The sequence below is a fragment of the Sciurus vulgaris genome (genome assembly GCF_902686455.1).
Source record: "Sciurus vulgaris genome assembly, chromosome: 5".
Taxonomy (NCBI): Eukaryota; Metazoa; Chordata; class Mammalia; order Rodentia; family Sciuridae; genus Sciurus; species Sciurus vulgaris.
The window spans coordinates 142,409,095-142,426,677 of record NC_136465.1 but is presented as its reverse complement, the minus strand read 5'-3'; the positions used below and the strand labels follow the sequence as shown (position 1 = coordinate 142,426,677).

At 35.0% G+C, this 17,583-nt stretch overlaps 1 protein-coding gene across 5 annotated transcripts in view; it reads right to left on the bottom strand.

The window, feature by feature from the left end:
- The window catches only part of ACSS3 (acyl-CoA synthetase short chain family member 3), a 167,388-nt gene that overhangs the window by 17,568 nt on the left and 132,237 nt on the right, over positions 1 to 17,583 (bottom strand). For 4 of the 5 annotated variants that reach the window (XM_079140420.1, XM_079140419.1, XM_079140421.1 and 1 more), the window contains 2 exons: positions 9,360 to 9,441; positions 7,120 to 7,242 (listed from right to left, as the gene is read on the bottom strand). In XM_079140420.1, the coding sequence (XP_078996546.1) occupies positions 7,120 to 7,242; positions 9,360 to 9,441 (205 nt within the window). The remainder of the gene's footprint in view (positions 1 to 7,119; positions 7,243 to 9,359; positions 9,442 to 17,583) is intronic. The other variant, XM_079140423.1, reaches the window with a different exon arrangement.

Below are 17,583 nucleotides of genomic sequence, written 5' to 3'. Positions count from 1 at the left end.
GACATTCAAAGAAGAATTAACACCAATACTCTTCAAATTATTCTGTGAAATATAAAAGGAGGGAACCCTTCCAAACCCATTCAGTGAGGCTAATATCACCCTGATAACAGACAAAGACACATCAAGGAATGAAAACTTCAGATCAATATCCCTGATGAACACAGATGCAAAAATTCTCAATAAAATTCTGGCAAATTGCATATAAAAACATATTTAAAAGACAGTGCAACTCATTCTATGAAGCTAATATCACCCTCATACCCAAACCAGGAAAAGACACATCAAGGAAAGAAAATTTTAGACCAATATCCTTGATGAATATAGATGCTAAGATCCTTAACAAAATATTGGCAAATGTATCCAAAAACATATTAAGAAAATTGTGCACCACGATCAAGTGGGGTTCATTCCTGGAATGCAAGGATGGTTTAACATCAGTAAATCAATCAACGTAATCCATCATGTCAATAGACTTAAGGATAAGAATCATATGGTTATTTCAACTGATACAGAAAAAGCATTTGACAATATACAACACCCCTTCATGCTGAAAATACTAGAAAAAATAGGGATAGTAGGAACATACCTGAACATTGGAAAGGCTATTTATGCTAAGCCCATGGCCAACATCATTCTTAATGGAGAAAAACTGAAACCATTCCCTTTAAAAACAGGAACAAGACAGGGATGTCCTCTTTCACCACTTCTATTCAACATTGTCCTCGAAACTCTAGCCAGAGCAATTAGGCAGACTAAAGAAATTAAAGGGATACAAATAGGAAAAGAGGAACTTAAGCTGTCACTATTTGCGGATGACATGATTCTATATTTAGAGGATCCAAAAACCTCCTCCAGAAAACTTCTAGACCTCATCAATGAATTCAGCAAAATAGCAGGCTATAAAATCAACACACATAAATCTACAGCATTTTTATACGCAAGTGATGAAACAGCTGAAAGGGAAATGAGGAAAACAACTCCATTTGCAATAGCCTCAAAAAAAATAAAATACTTGGGTATCAATCTAACCAAAGAGGTAAAAGATCTCTATAATGAAAACTACAAAACACTGAAGAAAGAAATTAAGGAAGACCTTAGAAGATGGAAAGATCTCCCATGTTCTTGGATAGGCAGAATTAATATTGTCAAAATGGCCATACTACCAAAAGTAATATACAGATTCAATGCAATTCCAATTAAAATCCCAATGATGTACCTCACAGAAATAGAGCAAGCAATAATGAAATTCATCTGGAAGAATAAGAAACCCAGAAGAGCTAAAGCAATCATTAGCAGGAAGAATGAAACAGGGGATATCGCAATACCAGAACTTCAACTATACTACAAAGCAATAGTAACAAAAACGGCATGGTATTGGCACCAAAATAGACAGGTAGATCAATGGTACAGAATAGAGGACACGGACACAAACCCAAATAAACACAATTTTCTAATACTAGACAAAGGTGCCAAAAATATGCAATGGAGAAAAGATAGCCTCTTCAACAAATGGTTCTGGGAAAACTGGAAATCCATATGCAACAGAATGAAACTAAACCCCTATCTCTCACCCTGCACAAAACTCAACTCATAATGGATCAAGGACCTTGAAATCAGACCAGAGACCCTGCATCTTATAGAAGAAAAAGTAGATCCAAATCTTCACCTTGATGGCTTAGGATCAGACTTCCTTAACAGGACTCCCATAGCACAAGAAATAAAAGCTAGAATCAATAACTGGATTAGATTCAAACTAAATAGCTTTCTCTCAGCAAAGGAAACTATCAGCAATGTGAAGAGAGAGCCTACAGAGTGGGAGAATATCTTTGCCACTCATACTTCAGATAGAGCACTAATTTCCAGAATCTATAAAGAACTCAAAAAACTCTACACCAAGAATACAAATAACACAATCAACAAATGGGCTAAGGAAATGAACAGACACTTCACAGAAGAAGATGTACAAGCAATCAACAGATATATGAAAAAATGTTCAACATCTTTAGTAATAAGAGAAATGCAAATCAAAACTACACTAAGATTCCATCTCACCCCAATTAGAATGGTGATTATGAAGAACACAAGCAACAATAGGTGTTGGAGAGGATGTGGGGAAAAAGGTACACTCATACATTGCTGGTGGGACTGCAAATTAGTGCAGCCACCCTGGAAAGCAGTGTGGAGATTCCTTAGAAAACTTGGAATGGACCTACCATTTGACCCAGCTATCCCACTCCTCGTCCTATACCCAAAGGACTTAAAATCAGCACACTACAGAGATACAGCCACATCAATGTTCATAGCGGCTCAATTGACAATAGCCAGACTATGGAACCAACCTCGATGCCCTTCAATTGATGAATGGATAAAGAAACTGTGGTATATATATATATATATATATATATATATATATAATGGAATATTACTCAGCTATAAAGAATAATAAAATTATGGCATTTGCAGGCAAATGGATGAAATTGGAGAATATCATGTTAAGTGAGATAAGCCAATCTCAAAAATCCAAAAGAGGAATGATCTCATTGATAAGCGGATGATGACTCTTAATGGGGGGTGGGAGTGGGAGAAGAATGGAGGAAGGAGGGACTATATAGAGGGAAAAGAGAGGTGGGAGGGGTGGGGGGAAGGAAAAAAATAATGTAATGAATCAAACATCATTACTCTGTGTAAATTTATGAATATGCAAATGGTATGCTGTTACTCCATGTACAAACAGAAACAACATGTATCCCATTTGTTTACAATAAAAATAAATTAAAAAAAAAAAAATAGACAGTGCATCATGATCAAGTGGGGTTCATCCCAGGGAGGCAATGTTGCTTCAATGTATGGAAATCAATATAATTCACCACATCAATAGATTTAAAGACAAGAAACACGATCATCTAAATAGGTGCAGAAAAAGCATTTGACAAAATACAGCACCCCTTCATATTCAAAACACTAGAAACACTAGAGAGAGTAGGAACATACCTCAAAATTGTAAAAGCTATCTATTTCAAGCCCAAGGCCAAGATCATTATAAATGGAGAAAAATGGAAAATATTCCTTCTAAAAACTGGAACAAAACAAGGACAACCTCTATAACTACTTCTAATCAATATAGTTCTTGAAACTCTAGCCAGAGCAATTAGACAGACAAAGGAAATTAAAGGGATATGAATAGAAATAGAACTCAAACTATTACTATTTGCCAACAACATAATTCTATAGTTAGAAGATCCAATAAATTCCACCAGAAAACTTGTAAAACTAATAAATTGGTTCAGCAAAGTAGCAGGATATAAAATCAATACCCAAAAGTCAAATGTGTTCGTATACAAGAATGGTGAGAAATTAGGAAAACTACCTCACTCACAATAATCTCACAAAAAAAGAAAATAAAATATTTGGGACTCAATCTAACAAAAGAGGTAAAAGACCTCTACAATGAAAACTGCAGCACACTAAAGAAAGAAATTGAAGATTTTAGAAGTTGAAAGATCTCTCATGCTGTTGGATAGGCAGAATTAATATTCTCAAAAGGCCATACTACTAAAAGTGTTACACATATTTAATACAATTCCTGTTAAAATCCTAATGACATTCTTCATAGAACTAGAAAAAGCAATCATGAAATTCATTTGGAAAAATAAGAGACACAGAATAGCCAAGGCAATCCTTAGCAAGAAGAGTGAAGGAGGAGGCATCACAATACCAGAATTCAAAAATACTACAGAGCCATAGTAACAAAAACGTCATGGTATTGGCACCAAAGCAGACATGCAAACCAATGGTACAAAACAGAAGACAGAAACAAACCCATATGAAACAGTTGTCTCATATTGGACATCTGTGCCAAAAATAATCATTGGGGAAAAGACAGCCTCTTCAACAAATGGTACTGGGAAAACTGGAAATCAATATGTAACAAAATGAAATTAAACCCCTATTGCTCACCCTGCACAAAACTCAACTCAAAGTGAATAAAAGATTTAGGCAGTAGAACGTAGGCCCTGCACTTAATAGAGAGAAAGGAGGTCCAAATCTTCACCATGTCAGCTTAGGATCTGACTTCCTTAACAAAACTCCTAAAGCACAAGAAGTAAAACCAAGAATCAATGAATGGATGGATTCAAATAAAAAGCTTCTCAGCAAAGGAAACAATCGATGTGAAGAGCAAGCCTACAGAATGGGAGAAAATCTTAACCACGCGCACTTCAGATAAAGCATTCATCTCCATGATATATATAGAACTCACAAAACAACACAAAAAACAAATAGCCCAATCAATAAATGGGCTAAGGAACAGAACAGACACTTCATAGAACAAAATACAATCAATCAACAAATATATAAAAAAGTTCAATATCTCTAGTAATTAGAGAAATGCAAATCAAAACTACTCTAAGATTTCATTTTACTTCAGTCAGAATGGGAATTATCAAGAATACAAGCAACAATAAATCTTGGCGAGGATGTAAGGAAAAAGGTACACTCATACACTGCTGGTGGGACTGAAAATTGGTGCAATCATTATGGAAAGCAGTTGGAGATTGCTCAGAAAACTTGGAATGGGACCCCCATTTGACCTAGTTATCCCACTCCTTGGTTTATACTCAAAGGACTTAAAATCAGCATGCTACAGTGACACAGCCACATCAGTGTTTATAGAAGCCCAATTCACAATAGTCAAACTATGGAACCAACCTAGATAGCCTTCAACAGATGAACAGATAAAGAAAATGTGGTATATACACACAATGAAATATTACTCAACCTTAAAGAAGAATGAAATTATGGCATTTGCAGGTAAATGGATGGAGCTGAAGAATATCATGCTAAGGGAAATAAGCCAATCCAAAAAAAAGGTTGAATGTTTTCTCTGATATGCAAATGCTAATTCACAATAATGAGGAGGGTGCTAGGGAAAAATAGAAGTACTCTGGATTAGGTAGAGGGGAAGAAGGGAGGGGAGGGGGTATGGGGATAGGTAGGATAGAAAAATGAATCAGACATTATTACCCTATGTACATACATGATTATATAACCAGTGTGATTCTACAACATGTACAATCAGAAGAATGAGATGTTATAATCCATTTATGTATGATGTATCAAAATGCATTCTACGGTCATGTATAATTAATTAGTACAAATAAAAAAATTTCAAAAAAAAGAAACTACAAAACTCTTACATGAAACCAAAAGAAAAATCTTTATGACCCTGGTTTAGGAAAGAATTCTTAGATATAATACCAAAATAATGATCTGAAAGAGAAAAAGACTGGACAATTAGACTTCATTAAGGCAATATTTAGTAGAATAAAACACCAGCCACGAGGTGGTAGAAAATATTGCAAATTAAATATCAGAAAAAGGACTTGCGAGCATAATATATGTAATGAACCCTTAAAACTGAATAATAAAAAAAATACAACCCAAACATTTAAAAAGCAGGCATAAGTCATCAGATATTTCATTAAAGAATATATATAGATAGCAAATAAATATGTGAAAAGATGTACCTATCATGTAAATGCAAATTGACAATTATGAATATCAATTCATACTTATTTTAATGGTTTAAATAAACTGACACTATCAAATCCTTCAAAGGTTGGAAGACATTAGGACACTCAGACACTGCTGGCGAGTATGTAAAATAGCACAGCCACTGTGAAAAACAGTGGAGCAGTTTCTTAGAAACTTAAACATACACTCATCATACAATCTAGAAAACCCACCAGAGATATTTAGCCTAGTGGAATAATATTTACATAAAACCTGTACTTGAAAATGTAAAACCACTGTTTATAATTGCCCATAATCAGGAACAACTCCTAAGTCCTTCATGGGTGAATGGATGCATATACTCATTAGGACAGCTACATAATGAAGGTACACAACAATACAAAGGACAAACTATTGATCACACCAAAGTAGAAGGATCTCAAATACATTTTCATAAATGTCTCAAAAAGGTATTCCAATTATATGACATTTCAGATAAGGCATAACACAGGAATCGAGAAAAATCAGGGTTGCCAGGAGTTATCAGGGTAAGAATACAAAGGTGACTATAAGAGAATATTTGTTCTATATCCTGTCTGTGGGGATGGTTCCAAGAATCTACACAAATATGAAAACTGTACAGAACTTTTACAAATATAACAACTTCATTCATACAATTAAGTGGATTTGGCTCTATGTGAATTTAAAACATTAAAAAAGAAAAAATCTTCTATGAACTTCAAGTATCTTACATTGGTAGAAAACTCTTGGAATTTAGAAGGAAATAGAAAGTTTAAATCCCACATCACTTAAACATGATTATCAATCAGGAATAATTAAGAAGCAAGAGGCAATCAAGTAGCAAATAGCAAGAAACAAATGTATACAGCTCTCCCATAAAGAATACATGGAAGTGCTTAAAATGCCTCACCCAGGCAGGGATGGGATAGTATGGAGAATGTAAAATTCTACAGAGGAAGAAATGAGGTGAGAGAGTGTTAGCTTTTTGTTGCTATGACCAAAATACCTGACAGGAACAACTTAGAGGAGGAAAAGTTTATTTGAAACTCACGGTTTCAGTTTAGTCCATGGTCAGACAATTCCACTGTTTTGGGCCAGAGGTGAGGCAGAATATCATAGCAGAGGGTATGGTAAAAGAAAGCTCAGCTCACAGCAGCCAGAAGGAAGAGAAAGATCAGGGAGCCAGAGACAAGGTATGTAATCCCCAAAAGGACACCTCCAGTGACCTACTTCCTCCAGCCACATTCCACCTGCCTACAGAACCTTAAAAGAAACTTAAGTGGATTTCTGCCTACAGTTACTACCCATGAATCTAAATAAATCATTAATCCCTTGAATGGATTAATCCACAAAAGTATTATGACTCTCATAATCTAACCATTTCACCTCTGAGCAGTCCTGCATGAACAAACACATGAGCTTTTGGGGGGACACCTCATATTCAAACCATAATGGTAGTGACCTAGCCTCTACTGCAAACCAAGGGCATGGTAATTCTCCAGGTGAAATAAGTTAAACTCAATATTTCTTCAGTTCAATCCGGTTTCTAAATGCTACTTGGAATAAAATAACAATATTTATTAATACCTCTTCAATGGCACCTGCAGAAATTCTGTGACCTGCAACATTTATGACATCATCAACTCGAGACATAACATACAAATAGCCTTCCTCATCCATGTAGCCAGCATCCATGGTGTCGTAGTAGCCCTGAAAACAAGAATGAACAAGTTTCATTAGCATGCCATGTTGGGTAAAGGAATCATTTTTAAACTTCATGAATAAAATGTGAAAGAAACGGATTTACTGTATGTATTTGACTTTTTCATAACTGGACTACAAAATTAAATTACTTTTGATTTTGAAACCTTACTAGAATCTCTTTGCTCCTCTAACAGCCAGAAGTAAATTAAAGTGTTCTTATATATGTTCAAGTTAAATGTTTGAACTTAGAGTTGTAAAGTTTATGAACCCAATTACTTTTTTTAATGGAGAAGTAATAGCTCAATATTTCCAATATACTTTGGTATTGCAGAGTAATTCCTTGATAAAGTTCTCCTCTAATTGTATTAATTTTGAAAAGCTTTAAAGCTCTGTATGAATAATTACAAAATAGATCACTGGTTTATTAACATGTATTAGGATTGGACTCGAGCCTCAGTGAAATTTAATAGTGAAAATGAAATAAAAAATTTAATAATCTCAGAGTACCACATCTTTGCTGGTGCAGAAATCATGATAGAACAAAGTATCAAGAAGAATAAGAAATAGAAGAAATATTACTTTCTTTAAGGCTTCTGAGTTTTTTTCATACCTATGTAAAAAACCTTTTCATGTCTCTTAACCCTTTGGAGATTCGGTATACTCTTATGGTAAATAAGCTAATGAACTCCACTTTATGAGACTTCTGTGAAGCTTATATGAAAACAGTGCAGATGAAGTAGAAGATAGACTTTGGCACATCATGAATCGTAGCTATTATGGCAGATATGACTGCTATCATCACTAGAGAAACAGCCTAGAGTAGTAGTTAGGAGCACTAACTCTGAAGCCAGATGATTCTGGTTCAAATCCCAGCTCCACAACTTCTAACCTCTGTGAACTCTGGGTGAGTTGCTGAGCACTTCCATTCTGTTTTGAACCCTCAGATGAGAGGTGTGAGGTCAGGTAACAAGTCACTTCACACTAGTTAATCATATATTGGTGTTTGAGGGAGACTTTGGTATTATAGGTGGTCACATTAAAACCACATGTGCATATTATTTGCCACTGTCAGGTTGTAATTAATCACATCAGAACCCTGATGCTTTTAACTGTGGCCCATCAGGTAGATAGATTGGGCTGGCTGGAGTCAAGTGTACTGACAAATCTTCTCTGCCACAGTCCATCAGGGGAATGTTCAATCTTGGCTATTGAGGTCATTCCACTCTTAGATCTCTTTTTAAAGAAAGCTATTTTAATTCTTGTCATTTGTCTAGTTGATTAGGTTATCTGTCTTTCGCATACAAATAATAAAGATAGAATACTAAATACTTGGAGTCACTTTAAAAAAAAATTAAATTCCAATTATTCATTCCTTTTAATCCAGTGCATAATGAGGACAAAGTACCACTCTCAGGGCAAGGAGGAGAAGTAAAAGGACAACAAAGAGATCATGGGCGGGACCCTGACCTGTGTGATCAATGAAGTGCTGTTATGAGCACAATGAACTTCACCTTGGAACAGTGATGGGCAAATGACAAAACAGAAAACAGGAATATCTTCGTTATCCATGCCACTGGGATGAGGAATGGGCTTTGGGGATACTGTTTCTAGCCTGTATCTATATTTTTAAATTTAAAAATAAAGAACCTAGAGAACATTCAGGAAATAATGTCTAAAATAGATGAAGGGATGAAAAAATATGATTTCTGTGTTAATCAAAATGAATTTTATTCATATGGTCAGGTGTACAGGAGGTAACATAATGGCATTGTATAATTTTGATTAATTGCTCTCAGTCTGTACAGAGGAATCCAGTGGAGGGCATAATATAGAAAACAAAATAGAAAAAATTGATTTAACAAAAAGAAATTGCTGATATTGAGAGCTCAGGAAAAGCAGCTCAGAGAAACAGAAATTTCTACATCCAAAGACTAACAATACATGTAAAATCGACTGAATTAGATAATTGTAATTTTCGTATTTTTATCTCTAAAAGCTAGGAACTGGTCCAGGTAACCTTTAGAAGTCACATCCAAGATTCTAGAAGCATATTGATCAATTTAATGAGGAAAATTAAAGAGAAATACATAAGAGGATAAAAAAAAGTATCTTAAAGTTCTTACAGGAAATTTTTCAAAGTATAAATGCTTGAATGCTTCCTGATTCTTCCAGAGTCCTGAAAAAGCCCCAGGTGGTAATGGCAACCTTATATAAAAACAGAGCATTCAAAATTATGATGGAAGTCATGAGAGCAGATTGATTAGAACTATCATTTTTCCAGTATGACAAATAATTACAATTCAAATCCCATATTAAAATATAACCCCTAAACCTGCTTGACAGGTTGTGTCTAGTTGAAGCCTAAGTAGTTGGCTATGTCACAGTACTACTATCGAAGAATGATTGTTATTTGGAAAGACATAAAAGGCTCAGACATTTGGCATTCAAACTTATTAGCAATAATCACTATTTCAAAAATAAGCATAACATTTGCAAAGTGAACCAAAATGCATCACTAAATTACTCTTTAATACTTCCATCAAAGGAAAATAAATTCATTTTTTAAAAAGTTACCAGGATAGCAACTGTCACCTTTGCCTGTCCATGTAATGGAATGTTCAGGTTAACATCCAGTATACAATCTTATCTTCAGAGTCAGTGTGCCTCCCTTCCCTGGGAATTCCCTCTCCTGCTCACTCTTCTATTCTTTCTTTTCATGACCATCTAGCTCTAGGTACTTTCTCATTTCTATGAACACATGGGAATCTTGAGCGTATTGAATAGAAGGCACTACATATCTCTTCTTTCCAGTGAATTTCCTGGAATTCTTCCTTTCTTCCTCTATAGTATCAAGTAAGTGTTATGTTCATGGCTTAATTGTATCTATCTATAATTTATCTATCATCTATCTATGTGCACATAAATAAATGAATAAATGTTCATCTTGGTTCCATGTAGGAAATTTCTGCTAACAAAGACAATCATTCAAATTGTTTTCCGGATGACAATGGAAAATTTGAGTACTATAAAACTTGATTTTCAAAAATGCTCCCATATTCACACAATAAAAAATGCCAAGTGGTGATTTTATCCTTCTAATGCTGAGAAAACTGAAAAAGTCAAGATGGTTGGTGCTCACTTTAGGAAATATCAAATACCTTTCCCACAAGCAGCATTTTCAGTTCTGACAGAACAAGAGGAGAAGCAAGGCAGTCATACGGCCACCCCAGTCTTACACCTCTGGGATGCTGAATTTTATCTCACCACTCTCAGGTAGAAAATGCAGCTCCAGGTGGGAGCAGCTGCCGATGCCCTTCAGGGCAATCCAGCTAATATTGCCCATTTCTACCATGGTCAGCTTGTGAGTAGTGATCTTGAGGACTTTTCTTTACTATGTGCTTTTCTTCACCACCACCACCCTTTTTTAAATAAGGAGGAAAAACGCTACATTAGCATTTCTGGACCTCATATTATTACATAAATCGCATGCGACAGCATCTTATAATCTAATTTTTAAAAACTACAGAAATGTTGGTGCATTGTTGTTACTGCTTGTTACCGTTACTATTCATTGTTAAATCTATTTGAAGGCAGCAGGCTGAAATTGATAATCCCCCCAAGTTCTTTTAACTGACTTTACTGTGCTAATCCTAAATACCCATGTACAAACATGTGCAAATTATGGGTTTGTTTTAATCAATTTGTTAATATTCTGCAAAAGAAGAGTGAAAATCACTGATTATTAAGCACCTGAACTAAACATTAATATGATGATCACTATTAAAGTCAATTTAATGGCATTATCAGAAAGCTAAAGGTAAAAAAATGAGGAGAACTCTAAGAAGATATGGCAAAAGAAAAGGGATAACAGTAATGAATGAAACAGATGCAAAATAAATCTGATGGAGATGCACATTAATAAGATATAATTTTAGTTGCTCTTAGGAAATATAATGTATCGTCCTTTCTGTCTTTTGTTGTGTCATTTTTGGACAGATGCATGGGTATGTGTATTAAATATGTCTTACTACTTATAGCACAAAGAAAATAAAAAGTAACAAAAATAACAAATAAAAGTAAGCAAAATAATAAATTGTAACTGACATTCATACTTGAATGAGAATAACAGAGTGGTAGGATTGCTAATATATATGCATATTACTGAACAAACATTTCAGTCATTTCATCTACTGTGAATCAAAGATTTCAGTTTACGGATAGCCACATACAATAGACTCTCTCTCTCTCTCTCTCTCTCTCTCTCTCTCTCTCTCTGTGTGTGTGTGTGTGTGTCTCTTCTGTATGTCTCTCTCTCTGTCTCTCTTCTGTCTCTCCCTCTCTCTCTGTGTGTGTCTCTCTCTTCTGTCTGTGTCTCTTTTCTCTTTCTCTCTCTCTCTCATTTTTTGGAGATCACTGACTAGATAAGAGGCATGTGATAATACTGAATTATCAACATTTTTTAAAAGAAGGTAATTGTGTAATCTGATTTTTGTTTCAGGAAGAATGCTGAAGCCAGAGTGATGAATTGGGCAACTGGAAGACACAGTAAAACAATAAAAACTAAATGTGAGGGATGGAGGAGAGAGATGAATTAAAGTTGACTCTAAAGTTTCCAGTCCAGGTCAACAGTGATACAAACACAAGGAGCACAAACATAGCAAAAGCAACATTTTCAGGAGAGGCTGCATATTAGAATTTGGAGAAGTGAAGAGGAGATAGATAATTTGGTTTAGATGTTGAATTTTAAGAACCTCTAGCTATCAAATAAGAGGTTGATAAATCCATGTCTGAAAGTCAGAGGGCAGTGAGCCTGGAAGGTAGAAAGATACACTCCTCATATGTAGCTGAATAATCACAGAGCTTAGAGATCAATGGGACAATCAAAATAAAGTTTATGGAAGAGAAAGGAGAACTCAAAAGACAAACACAGTGTCCAAAAAAAGATTAAAGAAAAATGATCACTGAACAAAAAGAAAATCAGAGATGTATGGGAATGAGGAGAACTTATATCATAGGAACCACCAGAGTAGAGTATTAATAATGACCAAGTGCTCAATAAGGTCAATCAAAGTGCAAATTTTCCTTGAAAATGGGTTCAACAGAAGGAATGAAACTTTGCAATTATTTTGAATATTCTTATGATTGCTATTCCAGGCAAGTGGAACAGGAAAAACTGGAGTACCTAGAGGAAGTAAGTTAGACTATACTTTTCAAAAGTTTGTGGGTGACTATAAGTCATTGGTTTAATTCAGAGACAGGTTGATGTAGCACAGGGAAGATGGGGGAGAATGAGAAGAGAAAACAATAAAGGGATTATTCCATTGTTTTAATCATTCACTCCTTCCTTTGTGAACTAACTCATGCATTCATTTTCTTTATTCTTTCAGTGTTTATTTGGGGCTTGGTATTCATCAGTCCATGTCGTAAGCATTAATAATACAAATATTTAAACTCTGGTCTCTGATACACAGAAATTCACACACAGAGTAAACTACAAGAAATTTAGTATTTTTGAAAGGCAAATGGGAAGGAAGATTGATGCAAATGAAATTCACGCCCTTAAGTCAACAATAATGTAAAATGTAAATACTCAAGGTGTTTTTCAGGCATGTTTTATAGTAGGTGATTAAACCTTGCACTACCAGGGACTCTTGAAATAAGTTTTTAACCCTACCCAAAATGTGGAACTGTTGGAAATGGCATGTGTGTCTATCTCAAGTTATTTCTGAAATACCCCCAGAAAACTGCTTTGTTATACACAAATCCAACTGAAGATCAGACTGGAAAGTACGATAAAATAAGATAGGAGATTGCAATCGGTAATTGGTAAGGCAAAATGGGGGAATGCTCTGGGTTCCTCACTAACAAGTATCTTTAAAAATTCAATGCTCTTATCTGAATATCAAATAGGGTGTCTAAGGAGGGAAATCTGGGAAGAAGCATATAAGAGTTAGAAAGAAAAACAGAAAAGAATAAAAGTGTCAGAATTGGAAGAGTTTGTGATATATATATATTAAATGAGTTAACATGTGAAAAAATATTCCAGGCTTTTATAATTTATGTCAAAATGAATCCTATTATCATATACGAATAAAATGAACCAAGAAAGAAAAACAAAAGGAGTGAAAAAAAAAAGATCCAGACAGAAGTTATGTGTATATAAGACAGAGCAGGAATTCAGTTTTTTGCAATATTCTGAACGAACACTTTTCACTCCATTGTTATCTGAAGGATTATCCAACATTAAGTGCAATTCGTCCTCCTGGAATAATGGTGCATTGGGGATCTTTTTCTGAGACTGTAGAAAACAAGAATGCTTTTTTTTTTTTTTTTTTTTTTTTTTTTTTCCCTGAGGTTAAACATAAAAATGCATTGCACTGGAAGAAGGAAGGAAAAGATAGGGGGAGAAGAAAGGAAATTGGGCTGGTTAATGCCCATACTCATCCTTCAAATTGGAAATCAAACGCTACCATCCTGCAAAATTTTATACAACTCTTCCAAGCAAAGTGAAAAATGGATATTTATTATAACTCCTCCAAGGGTCAGTCAGAAGCTCCTTGTGGAGAAATGTCCTTTCCAAAGAGACCATTCTGAAGGGGGAAGAGGAATAAATGAGGCAGCAGTGACACCCATGTGGGAAGGAGGCATCAGAGTGCTAGGAAATCCTTCAATCATAAGGGCAGGAGGAGAATGTCCATCATTCTAGAAGGTAACACATCCCGAGCACTCTGAAATTAAAAGCTCCCAGATGCCTCCTGTTCAAGATAAAGATGACCTGTATTCACTACTCTAACAGGAATTCTCATGGATTCAGAAATAAAATAAATTGAAAACAAAACTCCAGTTCCCCAGAGAAATCTGAATATCAAAACTAACTTGGCACACCTGGTACTTCCTACAGCGTTCTTAGGCTTTACTTGAGATTTTCATGTCAAGTTACTTTTTATCTCCCCAGAAGATACTGCCTAGGCCATCATTTCATTCTCTCCAGACAGACAAAAGACTGGGTGATAATGTGAATTCTAGCTGTGTAACTACTAATGATGCTTCATTTCTCATGTCTGAAATGAGGATAATATCTGTCCCTTTGACTGCCTTAGAGTGTCATTATGAGGCTAACCAGGGATCATAGTAACTAAGATCTGTACATGAGATTTAGAAAGAAGAAGGATTATTATTATATGACATTGTTGGTTTTACTCAAAGAATACTGGATAAAAAGAAAGATGTCCTGGCTCTTTCCCAAGATGGCAGTATGGTGACTGAATCACTGCTGTGAAGCCATAGAGATGCGGAAAAAAAAAAAAAAAAAAAAAAAAAAAACCCACATCATTAAAAGCCAAGAGTTCAATATCTGGAGAATGAGAAATTGGCAGGCAGTGAAGTAAAAGCCACTTGGACAATTCCATACAGCTCCCTCACACCCCACCACTGCCTGTGGAGCACAGGTCAGCAGAACACAGCAGGGAGTGAACAAGTCACATTTCCAACAGCAATGACGAATCTGGTCAGAAACACATATGCCCATCAGAGAGGAAGAGCCAGAGACCTATGACTTTAATAACAGAGAGCGCCGTGGTACCAAGGCAGGCAATTGCAGTTAAAATTTTCTTTCATGCTCTGCTCTCTGTTGCCTGGAAATTACTGACTCATAGTTTTATTTCTGCACTTCAGAGCTCTGGATGCAATTACAGGAGCACCTTCTAAAATTCATGAGCATTTTGTATTCATAGCAACTCAGATACCATAACTTTCTCACTAAATTAACTGCTTGGAGTATGCTTCAAAATCAAAAGAATTTTCTAACATCTATGTGGACATGAAGTTTTCTCTCCTGCTACAAAGGTAAATTCTATGAATGCAAGTAATCTGCTAAGACACTAAAACTGCAGGATCCTGTTTATTATATCCCAGAGCTTACAGTAGTTTAAGAACCACTAAAATATTTACCTTCTTGTAAAGGGCCCACAGAAGAGAAAAAAAATGATTTCCAGAATGCCACAACAAAGAAGGTGGAAAAAGCTAAGCTGATTAAGAGGTTTTTGGGTTTTCCTCCTGGTTTTTTTTTTTTTTTTTTTTTCCTTCCCTATACAGCATGGTGTCTAAACAGGGACCTATGTGAGCAAGTTTTTTTGATGTAAATATGGAAACATTCTACACATACTGCAAACAGCCATTGGGATGCATGGGAGGTTTTCATGTTGATTTAGAGTAGAATAGTTATTGGCAGCGAGTTTTCCAAAGAGTATCCTTTCTCTCATGGATAAAATTGAGTTCCTGAAAAACAAAGTTGTTCTATTGAGGGCAGGGCAGGGAGAAAAAGACCTCGTGGTAATCGTTCGTTCGTTTTCTGATTATTTCCCCCTTACTTTTCTAAAACAATCCTATATGTAATCTTTTCAAATACTAAGTTTTACTATTAACCAACAGGAGGAATTCCAATGCACATCTTGACATACTGCATCCTCACAATTTATAATGAAATCTCCTAATCCCAGATCTATAAAATACAAATCCCTACTTAGGAATACAGAACGAAGAAAGTCATTCTAAACTAGTGACAATCTAAACAATGGGATGTTTTAAGGCAAGATCTGTGTTACTTTCAAGGACTTGGAATAACACTAAAGGCCATAAGGAAAAGTCATAGTTGATGTGGGATATGGCTGTATTTTTATTATTACTGAACGGATGCAGGGCTAAGTGACCCATAATTATAGTGACAGAACCCATGAGGGGTTTAAAACTGTGCTGGCATCAAATGCCGCCCTTGGGATCTTAAAAGAGTTGCTTTATGAAATAAATGACTCACTTATAGTTAGGTTATATAAAAATGTATGTGTTGCAGTGCTTTTAAGAGCTATCAAAAACCATGTGCTTCCCTAAGCTTTTAAACATGTACCCACAATTGTGTTCATACTATTTTCTTTAGGAAGCCCTCCCCCTCCCCCTGATATTTTATTCCTACTAGGTCATATTTCAATCTATTTTATGTGAGTATAGATTTTGATTCAGGGAACTATGAATACAAATGGCATATTCAATATTTAATTTTTCCATCTTTTAGGATATACTGTCTTAAAATTGAAACTTTTAAAAAAGTATTATGCCGTCTACATGTTTACTGATAACATACTAGTATGAGGGAGAAAAACTGTGCCATGGTGTATCTCTGCTCTATTAACTTTTTGTAAAGTTAAAATATCTTCATGTGAAGAAATAATTTTTTACTACTGCTTTTCTTGTAATTTCCATAGCACTTAAAATATTTTATTAAAGGGAGACAGTCTGAGAATGCCAACTAATAAGAGTTCTTTTGACTTCTAAGAGAAATAAATGAGAAAACAAATCTCTTTTAAGACCTGACAAACAATATTTTATATTTATAGCAGCTCATTCTGGCAAATTCTACAACTGATGAAGTATCAGTAAAGAAATGAAAAAAAAAATATAATGATAATCAGAGGCACTAAAGGAAACAGCTGTACCAATTATTTAAATGCACATATTATATGTGGCTTCCAACTTAACTTCCATATCAGCTTTCACTAGTGTTAACAATTTTAACATATTGATTATAAAGTAATTTTGAATATTTTCACTTTAAACATTAGCATTTTTATCTATCAAATAAACAATGATGAAAAATGTTAACGAGGAAGGGTGGTTAAGTTGGGAATTTCACAATATGTTACTCTTTGACCCGGTAATTATGCATTTAGAAATGGACTAAATACTATAGCAATTATTAGAAAAGGAAAAAAGACAAAACCAAAAGTGTGTTCAATACAGTATTACTTATAATCATAAAAATTCATAGAGTGAATATAAAGAGTTTTACAGGACAGAGTAAAAATTAACAATGCTTCTGAAGGGCTGAGGAGGTAGCTCAGAGTTAGAGCACTTGGCTAGCATGGGCAAAGTCTGGATTCATTCCTGGCACCCTCAAAAGAAAAAAATCCTTCTGAGGAAGGGTTAAAGAGAAAAGAGTAATCCACAAAAACACATCAAATTAATTCAATTATGGAAAATGCTTGTCAAAATATATATGGCAATATATAGTCACATGTCACCTAATGATGGGATATGTTCTGAGAAATGTGTCCTGAATGATTTAGACACTGTGTGAGCATCATAGAGTGCTTTTTACATACTCCTTGATGGTATAAGTCAACTAGTTGCTGCAGTCTTGATTGCATCAAGAGACTGGACAAACAATATTTATGAGGCTACCACCAGCATAAAGTGTCATACTGCTTTACAGTAAACATTTATTTTATAAGTAGAAGGAGTACGCTTTTAAAATAATGATAAAATGTATCGCATCGTAAACCGGTAACATGTTTA